Source organism: Theobroma umbraticum, unplaced genomic scaffold (genome assembly GCF_002168275.2).
Source record: "Theobroma umbraticum cultivar Fairchild unplaced genomic scaffold, ASM216827v3 scaffold_20.0, whole genome shotgun sequence".
Classification (NCBI taxonomy): domain Eukaryota; kingdom Viridiplantae; phylum Streptophyta; class Magnoliopsida; order Malvales; family Malvaceae; genus Theobroma; species Theobroma umbraticum.
Window position 1 is genome coordinate 491,424 of NW_018397266.1, and position 15,076 is coordinate 506,499.

Sequence of the window (15,076 nt, forward strand, 5' to 3'; positions counted from 1 at the left end):
ATATTGATTTATAAAATTATAAATATTTTTATCATGATTAAAATTTATTGATATTAAATTTTATTATATTTGATAAATATTATAATATTTATAATTTTTTATTATAAATTTAAATAATGGTATTATATTTTAATTTAATCTAGACATCAAACAAATCAAAGAATGTTGCGGCTCTGACTAATTTTTGAGCATTCCACTTCCACCCCAAGGGAAGATTTATTGTTAGAACCAACTTATTATTCACTGTATACTTAAGCAAAGTTCGAGACCAACATCTACCTTTGTTCACATGCTCTTCTGCTGTTCGAAACTACAGGGCCAGTCGGCCATGTCTCTTCTCTCCCGCTTAATCTCCAACCCTTCAACCAAACCACCCACTTTCTCCCTTTCTTTCACGTTAGTCTCCTCCCTATCCTCTTCCTCTTTCTCTTCGAAATGCAGGGCAGCGCCAATCCCAGCCCCTTCTCAACTCCCTCCAATTCCCAAAAGAGTTCCTTTAACAGTCTCACTCCACGGTCATACGTGGCAAGATCCTTACCATTGGATGCGCAACATCAACGACCCTGATTTCGTAGACTACCTCAACCAAGAGAACTCATATGCTCAAGCTTTCATGGCTGACACTCAAACCCTGCAAAGAGCTATGGTCTCTGAGATGAAAAGCCGAATGCCCTCCAAAATTTCCACTCCTGTTGAACGTTATGGACCCTGGTTTGTAGTTTTTAACCTGATACTTTTCCTTGTTTTGGTTAAGTTTCAGTTTTTGTGTATAAAGTTTCCATCTTTTCCTTATTTGGTGATTGTGATGTGTTAGTGTTATTTGGGTTTATGCTAGTTGTTAAGATTTGGGTTTTTATTAAGTAATGCAATCTTAAAATTATTCGCTTTAGTTGGTGTCAGTTTTATGAATTGTTAGATGTTTGCTTATTGTTGGTGTAGAAAATAGTGTAACCTAATGTTAAATATTTCTAAATCTTAGCTAACATTTGCAGCATAATATTTTTCAGGTTAGCTTTGGTTTAATTGAAAGTCTTTTTGGTTTTTTAGTGTCGGAGAAATGAATTGTGAGCTTACTGATATTTTATGCAGGTTGTACTACGAGTACATACCGGAAGGGAAGGAGTACCCAGTGTTCTGCAGAAGATTAGGAACTGAGAGACGTGGTTGGGTGGAAAGGCTTCTCAGTAATGCGAAAGCTGGATTTGGAAGGGAGGAAATTTTGCTCGACTGGAATGAAGTTGCTGAAAAACATGGCAAGCTTCTATACAAGTGCTTTTTTTTTTCCTCTGGAATTATTTTGGATGGAGATGTGTGGTCATGGGTATAGTTATGCTACTTGATACTATAATGCTTCTTTTTCAAAGGTTTTTTTTTGGCTTAAAAGTCTTGGAAAATATACTTTCTTTCACGGTTAAAACTTTTGTAAGAAAAAATAGCAAAAGCTGAATTCTTCAAACAGAAAATGAATCTTTATAATTCTGACTATATGTTAATGGTATGTGTCCCAAAACATGGCTTTGAAGTCTAGTACCCTTAGCTATTGTTGTACTGCATAGATATATAGCTATAAAGAAAAACTTTTTTATAGTTTTAAGTTGTGGTTAGTATTATTATGTCTTCTGTGCAGGTTATGTGCATGTGGGTCAGTGTCGAATTTCACCAGATCACAATTTTCTGGCATACACACTTGATGCTTCTGGCAGTGAACAGTTCATTCTTCAAATGAAAGACCTCAGAAATGGATATATTGTTCCAAGGGCACGAGTTGATAGAGTTGTTAGCTTGGCATGGGCTCAAGATTGCCAGACTTTGTTCTATACACTTGCTGATGAGAATCAACGACCTTACAGGCACACTTCTTCACTGCATTGTCCAGTCCTTTTTTCAAGATTGAGATGTTTTCCAACCTGTCTCTATCTTTTGCAGGGTTCTTTGCACAAAATTAGGATCAGGTATTACAGATGATGTCTTGGTATTTACAGAAAGTGATTCTAGCTTTTGTGTGGACCTAACAAGTACAAAAGATGGCAAGTTTATAACTGTGAATTCAAATTCAAGGAGTTCATCAGAGGAAGGCATTTACCTTTTAATTACCTTTTGCTTTTCCCACTTTTAGATTATAATTGGCCCTTGTGCCGATCTTATATCCCTTTGCTTTATTACAGGTTTATGTAGTTGATTCAACCGATCCCTTGAGTGGCTTGCAAAGAGTACATGAGCGCGTTTCTGGTGTACAGTATTTTTTGGAACATCATTTTGGTTTCTTTTATATTCTTACAAATGTTCCTATGAAAGGAAGTATGATGTGTTCCACTGAAGGTTATTATTTAGCTAGATGTCAAGTTGGAGATATACAGTCAACTACTTGGCAGGTTTGGTTTGCTTTTCCTTTTGTATCTAGAGAAGTGGATGCCTGATTTTCTTATTTGCTATTTCATTTTTTTCCAACTCAAGCTTATGTACAAACTATCCTCTATTGCATAAATTAATATATTTCTATATGTTTATTCTGTCAGAATATTTTCTATCCCAGTGAAGATACCAGTTTACAAGATATGGACATTTTTAATGGACATTTGGTGCTTTTTCTCAATAAGAAGGGCTTTCCTATGTTATGTTCTGTTGATTTGCCTATCAATGTTGATTGTCAGGTATTCCAATTTCTGCTTGTTCATTCTCTTTTCTTGTAGATTATGAAATAAATGTACTAGATGAAGTATTGTTGTTATTGAGCTTCCTATTCTGTGCTTTATGGCATTAAAGTCTATTGTATCATATTTTTCATCTTTTAGACAGAAACTGGGTTTTCCCTGCCTTTTTTCAAACCATAATTGAATTGTGCCATGAAATGCTTTTTTGTTTTTGGCTTGTTTTTACACTTTTTAACATATAGTTGCAGATTTTAAATAGTATGGTTTGATCTTATCTTTTTGCACCTGCATGTTGTGAAAAAAGAAATAAGTATGAGTCAAAGCATATACATTAAGCATGTTTAATGTATTAAAACAAGAAAATAAAATTAGAGGTAATGATATCTAGTGTAATTAATATACTCAACTTAGGGAGTATTTTTGTTCTACTAATGCCTATTCCAGTTCTGGCTTTCGTGTTTATCCTTGAAAAAGTACACTCCAGCTCCTAAAAGGAAAAGATCACCGTAAAATGATGAATGTTGATGTCAATCAGTTAGTGGATCTTTGCATATATGACTATTGTACGTCTACTAATTTGCAATTTGGCATGTGTTATTCTGCAGCGGCAAATGATGATTGAGGATCTTGGTCCATGGTTTTTCCCTATGCCCTCAAATTCATGTAGTATTCAACCAGGTTCAAACCTTGACTTCACGAACTCAGTATACAGAGTGGTGCTGTCATCTCCAGTGGTAATTTCTTGTGAGCTTGATTGTGATATTGTTGCATTACATATTGATGCTTTTTAACTTTTATGGTTTTCTCTCTCTTTCTATTTGACGTCAATATGTTTAACTTGTGTCTCTGTTCTCACACATTGTTCCATTTGTTACCAGTGAAAAGCTTAGAGAAATTACCTTTTCAGTTCATTTTTCTGGTTTTGTAATATTTAGAGAAAATAAAACATGGCAAGGCTCTTGTGGAAATATTATTAACTAATTACCAAAGTGAGTTATTGACCTTCTCAAATTTAGAGGCATTGCATTTGTTAAATGATAGCAATAAATTAGTTTGGACTAGGGATCTTCTTTTGTTTAAGTGTCTCAGCTCAGTAAGAACTGTGGAATTATATTTGCTTTATATGTGTGCTTGCTGATTTTAGTTACTTGAGCAAGTTTGTTTATCTTGTATTGCTTGCACCTAAATTTATTTAACCTTTCTTTTGGCATCCCTAGATGCCTGATGTAATTGTTGACTATGACATGTCAAGACGGATTTTCTCAATTGTTCAACAAGAGGAGGTACTTGGTGTTTCTAGTAATGCTCAATCATGCTCTTCAGGATATGAACTAGATACTCAACAACATCTTGACCATAAAAAGGATGAAAACAACGAAAATATTGAATTACAAAGATGGAAGGACTTTTCTGATACCTATTGTTGTGACAGAAAGGAAGTTATTTCCCATGATGGTGTAAGGGTTCCTCTGACCATTTTGTACTCTCAAAAGGCGTGGAAGAGGGATCAGTCTCCTGGAATTTTACAAGGTTATGGAGCATATGGGGAAGTTCTTGATAAAAGTTGGTGCGTGGACCGTCTCAGTTTACTTGATCGTGGATGGGTGGTGGCATTTGCTGATGTAAGGTTGGTTTATGATTTGGTCTTTGTGTCAAATTTGTTATTGGCATCCTTTTCTCTTGAGTAAGAACACATCATTTAGAATTAATTTGTAAAATTAGTTGTCAAATTGCCGTGTTAAATATTGAGTTTGAATTGCTTAGACCTAATTTTCATATTTGATGTCATTAAATTTTGGAAATATTCCAAATAATATCTTGTACATAAAGATGTGGATCTTAAGAAGGATAACAAAATGCGACTCAAACTTTCACTTGTATTTTATTGTATTTAGGGGTTATTTGTGGAGATTTCATACTGTTTTTAAGTGTGATCATTTTATGTAGGAATTCTTGTAACATGTGATGAATTTTGATTTAACTAATTCTTTGATTTCAGTTTTCTTTTCTCTTCTCAATTAGTTGTTTCCCTCATTGGTTTCAAATTCTAAATTATTCTCCTTAAGTACTTGTCCATATCCCTGGATTTTACATTCCTGGTATTGTGTTGCATCAAGATTAGGGGTCATGCTTGAACTCGTGTTCAATAAAAATTTCAAAGAATTAGCTGAACAATATGCTGGTTTGTCATGGTCTTGGATGTGTTTACTTGATATTTCAAATGTTCCATGTGTTTGCTGAACAGGGGTGGTGGTGGTGATTCTTCATGGCATAAATCTGGCAGTGGGTTGTTCAAACAAAATTCTATATATGACTTTGTATCATGTGGCAAGTACCTAATTGATGAGGGCTATGTCCGTAGAGATCAGCTGGGTGCCATTGGAGTTAGTGCTGGGTGTCTTCTCATAGGGGCTGCTCTGAATATGTACCCTGACCTTTTCCGTGCTGCAATTTTGAAGGTTAGCCTTATTAGCAAATTACCTGACATTTATATTGTCATGACCTCACCCAAGTGAAGTATGTTAAAACATTTAGAGTTGACAAGGAGACTTGAAGTAAACAGAGGTTTCAAACTTAAGTACTAATAAACCTTTGGATGACAAATGGAAAATTCAAAAATTTTTCACTTTCTTGCTAATAAAATTGGAAAAACCATGAAGAAGCTGTTATATCTGACATTAGAAAAACATGTTTAGAAAAGAGAAACACTTCTTGGGTGGGTTATATTGGTTTAACATCATTCACTTTTTTCTTCCTTTGTTTTTTCTTATACTATGTCGAAGAGAACAAGTATGGATATGGTATTCTTTTGCTTTATCTTTTATTTTCCCCCACTTTATAGTACTTTCTTTTTTGTTTGTTCCTTTGTTTTCCTTTTGTTTTCATTTTACCCTCCTTAGTTAGACTGTCATAATAGAGACGTTGTTAATATTTCTGACAGGTACCATTTCTTGATATATTGAACTCATTGCTGGATCCTAGTTTGCCTCTCACTATATTGGACCATGAAGAATTTGGGAATCCTCAGATAAAGTCCCAATTAGAGTCTATTTTAAGTTATTCCCCCTATGAAAACATTCCTCAAGGTGGTTGCCACCCTTCAATTCTTGTTACAGCATCATTTAATGACTCAAGGTAAATTCGCTTCTTCCACTTCAACTTTTCATCTATAATTGCATGAAGGCCTGCTTCCATACTTCTGCTGTTGATTTAATTTTTTGCATTGTCATTCAGAAAAGTTGCATACAATTTTGTGTCCGTTAACTAATGCTGGTTGCATTTAATCATCATTCCAAGGGTTGGAGTTTGGGAAGCTGCCAAGTGGGTGGCCAAAGTTCGAGATAGTACATGTTCTTTTTGTTCTCGATCTGTCATTCTGAAGACAAATATGACTGGGGGACATTTTGGTGAAGGTGGCCGCTATATTCAGTGTGAGGAAATAGCTTATGACTATGCTTTTCTGGTGAAAGTTATGGGGATTAACATTAATTAGCGAATAAACTTGGCTGTCATTAAAGGTTATTTCTAATTAACAGGGAAAAGAAAACATTAAACAGTGGGATTCCTTTCTTATAATCCTTGCTTGAGTGATTGACACTTCTGTTTGTTAAAGGACACTTGATTGGCCGTTCGGGTACAGATATCAAATGGTAAGAATGGCACCTGAGTTGCCTCCATATGCTGTAATGATTCCGCTCAATTATACCCAGTCACCTGCTTTTGTATGCTGTACGCATACTTTATGCATCTAGAAATGAGCTGAGTTGAACTTTGTGCCTGAAGTGGAAGGTGCTCGTTAGCATCCATGGGACTAGGCAATGGGCTAACCCTTCTTGTTTTCTCAAGATGAGTTGGCAACTGACAGCAATGCTTTCTTGCACTTCAAAAACATGTCTGAATCTGATCATGTCTGTGTTATGGCTGACTAATAATGTAATCTTTTGAGACTTAAACAGTACTGCATTTGCTGTTAATTGTTATTGCACTAGGAAATTATCTCTGGCAGCATTCATTCTAGGATGCATAGTGGTTCCATTTCTCTTTATTATTACTTCTGGATTCTGCTTATTGAAATTGGGGCCTTCTGCAATAGTCTGTCACACCAAGCTGCCATGAACATCCATTGAGCAGAATCCAGAAGTATTAGTACACATTAGGAAAAAACCGCGAAAGGAACTGCCGGAAAGTTCAACAGTTCTTAAGGACTTCCCTAAGGGGAGAGGTGACCGGCAGCAAATGGTCCGGCTTCCCAGCTTCTAATTGCAGAGGATTGTTAATGAGACCGATTGGCTTTAAGGTAGCAACTTCCCAGCTGGGTGTTCCTTTTCAGCAATGAAAACCTCCCTTAAAACACAGTATGGAAGGTGGAACAGACCTCTGTAAACTGGGTAGAAACCTCAAACTTTTAAACTTGAAGGTTGATGGAAGCTTAGGAGAAGCACCCATTCCTCCGTTTGGTTGTCATTTACCCAGTAAGAAAGCTCAATTGCTTGGTTCCAAGTATTGGTTCATGCATGGGGTGGAGTTTAAACTTCACAATCTTGTAAATTTTAACTCTGCAACTCTTAAACGTATACTCCATTAACAACGCATTTTGAACAACAAAATATCTGTATCTAAAAGAAAATAGGGAGCAACATGCTTGTCCTCCAAGATACTAAATATAGTATATTTAAATGCGGAAAATGCAAGTTGATTATTATCATTTATATGATTTTTTCATTATTGATTATTATTATTATTAAATATTCTTTTTCAATGTTAAATGCCAGATAATTACAACGGCTCCAAGTAATGAATTTTATCACATGTCAATCAATTTAACTTCATTACCTAATTAATTGTCCTCCAAAATTATCGTTGTCATATACACATCAGGTGTCTTCAATTTTCGTAATTTCTTTTTTAATCCCAATTTACTCTGATTTCAGCGTTATAAATACAGATAGTAAATACATAATTTAAGTGTTATATATTTAATACTACTAGTAAATTCAGAAAATGATATACAATAAATAGTTTTAAATAGAAACAAAAAACGAAAAAGAGCACAAACATAAGTTTAATGGATCATACAGGAACACTATTAAATGGAATTAATTCGATTAATGGGCCCAATCAATTTATGTTAAGGAATCGAGAAAGCAAAAAATAAAATTAAAATAAAATCCTCGTGCCATGGACTGGTTTGATGTATGACTTGGAATTTTGCTAGCTAAGAAACAATCACTTTAAAAGGCCAAATTCCTCTCATTACTCTTTGCATGAAGAAACCAGTTCTCTGGCGGTACAATTCCTCCGGAATCTGGTAAGCAAAGGAAAGAATTAATGTCTTTGTATTGAAGCTTGAAGCCAATATTGATAAGTTTCTCCATTGAAATTCGGTTACCCTTTTCATGAGGTGATCATTTGCTTCTTCTTTAACAAGCAATTTCCACTTGCATTCGTTTTGGGTGATTAGAGTTTTATAACAAGATAGTACCCTTTTTTGTTTTGGGTTATTATAGAGAATTAAAAAAGCTAAGGATGAGTTACCCTGGGGCAAGTTTTGAAGAGGCAGAATGTGGAGAGGTGAAGGAGAAACCAGGGTACGGTAAGATGAGGTTGAAGTATATCACAACGGTTAAGGCTGAAAAGTTGAAGAGCTTAATTCTATCTCGGATCAGAGTGGCTCGACTGAAACTGTGGGTGACTAGAGCTTTAACCATGATGCTGCTTTGGGCCATTGCCATGCAGTTGAAATCACTGGGAGAGGCTGTTTCATCAGCTAGGACACCAAAATCTACCTTTCCTTTTCCTCTTCCCCCTGAAAGTAAGTAATTTATTGTAAGTCGAATAAATTTGTATTTGTTTTGGATAAGGGAGATTTCGAATCTAACTCTCTTAGTAGAAGATATAATTTGTATACGTTTACTATAACTACGTTAAGAACAGACTTTCTTTATTCCATTTGTTTCCATGCATTTAAAGGAAAGCTCATACATTGGCTATGGCCTTAGCTTCTAGGTTTACCAAAGAGAAAGAATATTCCAAGTTCAAAACTCCCTTTAAGGATGCATGATATGTATGAATCATGCATGTATGCATTTTATCCTCAACTTCAATTTCAAGTAGAGTTTACTCTAGGCTAGGTGTCTTTACACGGTTTGCCATCTTCATAAGCATCGAGGTGCCGATAGATAAATCAAGGTGATTAAGCTAGAGAAAAGAAATGAAAAGAGAACCGCAATATTTACCAGACAGAAAATTTTCTTGTGCTTCACAATCTTCCACATATTCCTGACAATCAGGGGTCTATGAGAACAATGGGTATCTGATGGTTTCTTCCAATGGAGGATTGAATCAAATGCGATCCGGTGTAAGTACTTTTGCCTGTCATAATACAAAGGCCGTTCACTGTAATGTACAAGTGCTGCGATGATCGATTATATCCTAATCAATCAACGTTGTTTTTTTTTTTTTGTACTCAGATCTGTGACATGGTTACAGTTGCAAGATTTCTAAATGTCACCCTCATTGTTCCTGAATTAGATAATACATCATTTTGGAATGATTACAGGTAGCTAATCGATATCATTTCTTACTTTTTTTCATTGAGGTAAACTGTAAATATGGTGTTTGATTCCATTTTTGTTTTTTTGATATGGCAGTCAGTTTGCAGACATATTTGATGTAGAATACTTCATTGCATCACTGAGAGATGAAGTTCGGATATTGAAAGAGCTACCCCCTGCGCAAAAGAAAAAGGTGGCTGAATCAGTCTTTTCAATGCCACCAATCAGCTGGTCTAACATGACCTATTACTATACTGTGGTAGGTTCCCCAGTTCTTTACTTCTTTGTTGTTTCAACCTTGTTTTTCCTACTGTTAGCTTGGATCAGTACTCTTTTACTGTTATGACCATACACAGATTCTTCCGCGGATACAAACGCATGAAGTGGTGCACTTCCAGAAGACTGATGCCAGGCTTGCTAACAATGGGCTTCCTGACGATGTCCAAAAGTTGCGTTGCCGAGTAAACTATGAGGCTCTGAGGTTCGCTCCTCCCATACAGGCGTTGGCTGAGAAGATTGTCCGAATTCTAAGAGAAAAAGGTCCTTTCCTAGTTCTTCATCTCAGATATGAAATGGACATGATAGCATTCTCTGGTTGTAATGAAGGTTGCAATGAAGAAGAGATCGATGAGTTAACAAAAATGAGGTAATTAAAATGAATTTATTGGTTCATTACTGAAGTATCCATTACCTAATCTTATGGTAATATTGTTGCAACCTTCCATGTAATGATCAGATATGCATATCCCTGGTGGAAAGAAAAAGTAATAGATTCGGAGAAGAAAAGGCTAGCAGGTTTGTGCCCTCTAACTCCTGAGGAAACAGCGCTAACATTAAAGGCATTGGGTATCGATCGCAATATTCAAGTTTACATAGCTGCTGGAGATATATATGGAGGAGAGAGGAGATTGGCAACTCTTAGAGCAGCTTATCCGAATTTGGTTAGTAATTAGTTTGCTTTCCTTGAAGATTAATGTCTGTTCATAGGGTAACTCTTGCTTTGTAATTTGCAAAAACAGGTCAAGAAGGAAACCTTACTTCCACCCTCAGACCTTGATCCTTTCAGGAACCATTCAAACCAGATGGCAGCCCTGGATTATTATGTAGCTGTGGAAAGTGATATTTTCGTTCCAACAAATGGAGGAAACATGGCCAAAGTCGTTGAAGGCCATAGACGGTATTTACCAATATTCATCCTCACAATTTACATTTCCTGATGCTATGTGCCTGCAGAATAGGTCCTCTCCTACTCCTAGTATTAATGTTGATGTTGACTATATATACCTGAATCCTTTTTCAGATACTTGGGGTTCAAGGAAACAATTCTTTTGGACAGAAAGGCTATAGTCGATTTAGTGGATCTGTTCAGAGCTGGATCAATAAGCTGGGAAGAATTCTCATCAGAAATGAAAGAGGCTCATGCAGATAGGATGGGAAATCCTGTCACAAGATTGGTAATTCCTGGTAAACCCAAGGAAGAGGATTACTTCTATACAAATCCCGAAGAATGTTTGGCAAGAGTTGATGAGCCACAAGTAGGTTCTGATGATCAGCAACATGATGTTGAACCATGATATCAGTGGCTACCAGGGTAAATTAAATGATTTTCAAGCTGCTGCGTCTTACAACAATATTTTCTCTTCTCAGATTTCGGTAAAAAAGATAAGAAACACAATCATTTTGAGGAGAAAATATGAAGGACTAATTGAATGTCATTTCAGTTTTCCATATATAATTTGTGTACACTGATCAACTTGCAAATGCAAGGGAAAATCTGTTGATTACATGTATATTATGCATCAATATGTGCAAGTATACTCAATTTACATATCAGATAAATGACGATGGTGGCCTTTTACTTTCTTTCCCCTCCCTAAACAATAAGATTTTTTTTTTAGTTTTATTTGGTTCATGAAAAATATGAAGATAAAGAATAATATAAGGTAAAAGGAAAATTAAAGAAAATTCCTTAATTTGTTAAGATATACAAAAAAAACATCAAAGGAAATTAAACTTTATGTATGTTTGTTGGTAAAAAAAAAGAATTAGTACCATATTTGAAACCATTAATTCCCAAGCATTTCCCTTGTTTGTCATTATTTTTTTGTTAGGTTTACTTTTGGTCTATATCTTTACAAAGAGAGAACTATATCTTGAAAAGCAAATAGTAATTAAAAAATAAAATTATATTTAAGTTCAGATTGGATAGTCGTGCATAAAAGCAAATTTATTATTTCTATTATTTAAAAAGATGAGTTTTATAAATATTATTTATTTCTTTATTTCAAGCTTTTATAAACCCATTCTTTCATTTCACCATCGGGAAGCATAATGCATGTACTTACCAAATAGCAATTAAAATGAAGACAGTAAAGCCTTAATTGAAACATTGACATTAAAAATCATCAATCATACTCACAATTAAAAGTTTTTTCTTTGTTTTTTTTTTAAGAGACAATCGAGTATTAAATTTGCATTTTTATGTCTCAAACAATTAAAGGCCTATTGGTATAATTAAAGAGATCTACATTTACTCAACAGCTATATGCATATATGTCGCCATCACTGGTTAAATACAAGGATTTGATCTACACTAATTGCATGATGTTAGCCTGATTGATTGATCAAGTCCATTTATCTATCATATTCTTATCCAGTTATTCTTTTTCAATTCATGATTCATTTTTAGTTTGATGAAATATGTCAAATGAAAACAATAAACCGATATTAAATAACATAAAACCCATTGATTTTGAAGTCTACCGCAAGTATTTATTTATTTATTTTGTACATAGGACCGGTAGTAATTAGTTCTATTGTTGATCTTGCCTCCTATGATATGATCGGAATTTTAATTCCAGTTTATATCAAATAGTCACACCATCACAATTATTAATTCCCTTTTTTGGCAATATTATTAATTCACAAATAGAATTAGTGTTCAAGCAGAATTAATTCACTAGTTTTCAGGTGAGTCCTCCATTTTAATATGCTTTCTCATGGAAAGCGACTCCAAAACAACGTGGTTGGAATTCTGAAAAGCTGGGATATGACTCCCAAACCTCAAACCTCAAACCTCAAACAAAGTTCCTCTTGTTTTAAAGAGACTTCTTTCCTCTGAAACAGTGGTTGGAGGCTCCTGAAAACCGGCTTCCCGGGGTGTTCTTTTCTCCGGATTCTGGTAGGGGAAACTACCCTCAGCCGCATGGTCCAAACCACTTGAAGCAGTTGGCAATCAAGGAAAATTTAAGCCGAATTCGTTTCTTATATAGAAAATTGTTGTGTTATATAGTATACTATTTCCCTGTAAGGAAAATCAAGCAAAGTTGCACGTTAAGGTTGAGGATTTGCCAATGGGGATGGAAGACTTGAAGCACGATGTTGAAGAAGGGAAAGCATTTGTCCGCATAGAGATGAAGGATAAACGATGTGGTAAGGTGGAGTACTTTAAGTCTTCCATTGGTGATATCAGCCCTGAAAAGTTGAAGAATTTGGTTACTGGACTGGTCAGACTGGATAAACTGAAGAGTATGATGATTCCCAAGTCTCCTGGATTTGAACAAGTAAAGTTATTGACGCTTGGAATCACAGCCATGATGCTTTTTCTGTGGGTTTTCGCATTGCAATTGGCACTATTGGGACAGACTATTGGCCCAAAGGCATTCAAGCTTGAACCGCCACCTTATTTCCCATCCCCGAGTAAGTTCCATGCTTATTTTACATGTCGGACGACTATAAATTCTTTCTGTGTGAAAAGTTGAGCATACCTATTATGAATTAGTGAATCAGACACGTCTGCATCAATATGTTTCCAGGGGTTTACAAGAATGAAGGTTACTTGATGGCTTCATCCAATGGCGGATTGAATCAAATGAGAGCCGGTGTAAGCATGCACATATATATATATATATATATATATATATATATATATATATATATCTGCTTTCCAAAAGTCTTTTCCCATTGCTTCTTGTTGCGCATGTACCCTGATTAATTCCTTATTTGGTACTTGTAAACAGATTTGTGATATGGTTGCTATAGCTAGATTTCTGAATCTCACGCTTGTAGTTCCTGACTTGGATAAAACTTCATTTTGGCACGATAGCAGGTGGTTATTTTATTATCAGTAGTTTACCTTTTTTTTCAAGTATTTGCAACTAGAATTAAGAAGTTCATAGCAATCATTAATCTCAATGTGGCAGCCAGTTCAAAGACATATGGGATGTGGATTACTTCATCAAATCTCTGAGTGATGAGGTTCGGATAATTAAGCAGCTGCCTCCTAGGCTGAGGAAAAAAGTTCAGAGATATGCACTCTATTCCATGCCACCCGTTAGCTGGTCTAACATGTCCTATTACTACAACACGGTCAGTTTACTCATATCCGATCTTGGTATAGTGGTTGCAGCTGATATTTACGGGTGACTATTTGCAGGTTCTTCCTCGTTTCCAAAAATATGAAGTGGTTCGTTTCACAAAAACTGATACTAGACTAGGGAATAATCTTCCTGTTGAGGTTCAGAAAATGCGTTGTACGGTAAACTATAAGGCTCTAAGATTCACTCCTGCAATTGAAGAGGTGGGGAAGAAGATTATTAGGATTCTGAGGGACAAAGGTCCTTTCTTAGTTCTCCATCTCAGATATGAAATGGACATGTTATCTTTTTCTGGTTGTACTGAAGGTTGCAATGAGACGGAGGTGGAAGAGCTTACAAGAATGAGGTGAGCAATTAATCTTCATTTTATTGTACTTGGTTTCATTGATCATATCCTAAAATGCGTATTGTATATGCCTAGATATGCTATCCCTTGGTGGAAGGAAAAGGAAATCGATCCGAAGAGTAAAAGAGAAGCCGGCCTCTGCCCATTGACCCCAGAGGAGACAGCAATTGCGCTTAGAGCATTTGGTATAAATCCTAACATCCAAATATATATTGCTGCAGGAGATATATATGGCGGAGAGAGGAGACTGGCAAGTCTTAGAGCATTCTATCCGAATCTAGTAAAAAACTTTGAACCCCAAAAGTCAGCTTAATTTGCAATGAAATTTACACATGTATGTAAATTCTAAAAATCCTACTGTTCTTGCCTTTTGTTCCGAAACAGGTGAAGAAGGAAACATTACTACCCCCTTCAGACCTCAAGCCATTCCAGAACTATTCAAATCAGATGGCGGCTTTGGATTATCTTGTTTCCATAGATAGTGACATATTCCTGCCGACCTATGGAGGCAATATGGCAAAACTTGTGGAAGGCCATCGAAGGTATTTGTCTGGTAACTCTTTTCTTACAGTTGTATGAATTTCTGATTTATTTTTCTGACAGATTCCTGGGGTACAAGAGGACAATTAGTCTAGACAGATTGGTCCTGATCAGTTTGATAGACCAATACAAGAATGGAACGTTGAGCTGGAGCGAATTCTCCCAGTCAGTGAAGGCAGCTCATGCAAATCGAATGGGGAACCCATCTCAAAGATTGCAGTTTCCGGGCAAACCCAAACAGGAGGATTACTTCTATACAAACCCACAGGAATGTCTGCCGCCGCTTGCTGTAACAACGAACGACAGAAACAATGTTGAAGACAGGGGACAATTATCATAGCCCCAGCAATTCCCTAGTGACTGCTATTTCTGTGTTGAAAACGGGGCGGCTGACTGTAAAACTTCCTGGATTGAAAAGAGATATTAATTTGTTCTTTGGTCGATGCAATTGATTCCATGCACGAAGTTATTGGAAGGAAAATGTGCTCAAGGAAGAACGATCCTTGACCTTGCAATTCCCCATTTGCTGCATAGCAACTCTGAAACAGCGCCTGTAATACACTGCTTTTGGTAGCCAAAAATGCAAAGCATGGGAAGGTCTCAATTTGT

At 35.9% G+C, this 15,076-nt stretch overlaps 3 protein-coding genes across 3 annotated transcripts; all 3 read left to right on the forward strand.

Annotated features, from left to right (window-relative positions):
• The first annotated feature begins 251 nt into the window (after positions 1–251).
• On the forward strand, positions 252–7,260 carry LOC110423548 (Prolyl oligopeptidase family protein). Its single transcript, XM_089784673.1, has 11 exons — positions 252–711; positions 1,090–1,253; positions 1,628–1,850; positions 1,927–2,069; positions 2,164–2,372; positions 2,517–2,651; positions 3,257–3,385; positions 3,869–4,278; positions 4,897–5,110; positions 5,593–5,786; positions 5,949–7,260. Exons 1-11 carry the CDS (start codon positions 290–292, stop codon positions 6,142–6,144), a joined length of 2,439 nt encoding a protein of 812 aa, XP_089640799.1. The 5' UTR covers positions 252–289; the 3' UTR covers positions 6,145–7,260.
• Positions 7,261–7,899: 639 nt separating this feature from the next.
• LOC110423002 (rhamnogalacturonan I rhamnosyltransferase 1-like) lies at positions 7,900–11,067 on the forward strand. The gene is made up of 9 exons (XM_021437081.1): positions 7,900–8,052; positions 8,159–8,463; positions 8,942–9,009; positions 9,122–9,210; positions 9,302–9,464; positions 9,562–9,851; positions 9,942–10,146; positions 10,225–10,382; positions 10,506–11,067. The coding sequence occupies exons 1-9, from the start codon at positions 8,048–8,050 to the stop codon at positions 10,777–10,779; spliced, it is 1,557 nt and encodes a 518-aa protein (XP_021292756.1). The 5' UTR covers positions 7,900–8,047; the 3' UTR covers positions 10,780–11,067.
• Positions 11,068–12,298: 1,231 nt separating this feature from the next.
• Positions 12,299–14,901, forward strand: LOC110423054 (rhamnogalacturonan I rhamnosyltransferase 1-like). Its single transcript, XM_021437159.2, has 8 exons — positions 12,299–12,904; positions 13,021–13,088; positions 13,225–13,313; positions 13,408–13,573; positions 13,641–13,927; positions 14,003–14,207; positions 14,312–14,469; positions 14,531–14,901. The coding sequence occupies exons 1-8, from the start codon at positions 12,559–12,561 to the stop codon at positions 14,805–14,807; spliced, it is 1,596 nt and encodes a 531-aa protein (XP_021292834.1). The 5' UTR covers positions 12,299–12,558; the 3' UTR covers positions 14,808–14,901.
• The last annotated feature ends 175 nt before the right edge of the window (positions 14,902–15,076 follow it).

Coding starts and splice junctions, on each gene's coding strand:
- LOC110423002 (XM_021437081.1), top strand. Junction 8,464..8,941: donor TTTTCCTCTTCCCCCTGAAA/GTAAGTAATTTA, acceptor CCTGACAATCAG/GGGTCTATGAGAACAATGGG. Junction 9,465..9,561: donor TGACCTATTACTATACTGTG/GTAGGTTCCCCA, acceptor GACCATACACAG/ATTCTTCCGCGGATACAAAC.
- LOC110423054 (XM_021437159.2), top strand. CDS start 12,559: ATGGGGATGGAAGACTTGAAGCACGATGTTGAAGAAGGGAAAGCATTT. Junction 12,905..13,020: donor ACCTTATTTCCCATCCCCGA/GTAAGTTCCATG, acceptor ATATGTTTCCAG/GGGTTTACAAGAATGAAGGT. Junction 14,470..14,530: donor CTTGTGGAAGGCCATCGAAG/GTATTTGTCTGG, acceptor TTTTTCTGACAG/ATTCCTGGGGTACAAGAGGA.
- LOC110423548 (XM_089784673.1), top strand. CDS start 290: ATGCTCTTCTGCTGTTCGAAACTACAGGGCCAGTCGGCCATGTCTCTT. Junction 2,652..3,256: donor CTATCAATGTTGATTGTCAG/GTATTCCAATTT, acceptor GTTATTCTGCAG/CGGCAAATGATGATTGAGGA. Junction 4,279..4,896: donor GTGGCATTTGCTGATGTAAG/GTTGGTTTATGA, acceptor TTTGCTGAACAG/GGGTGGTGGTGGTGATTCTT.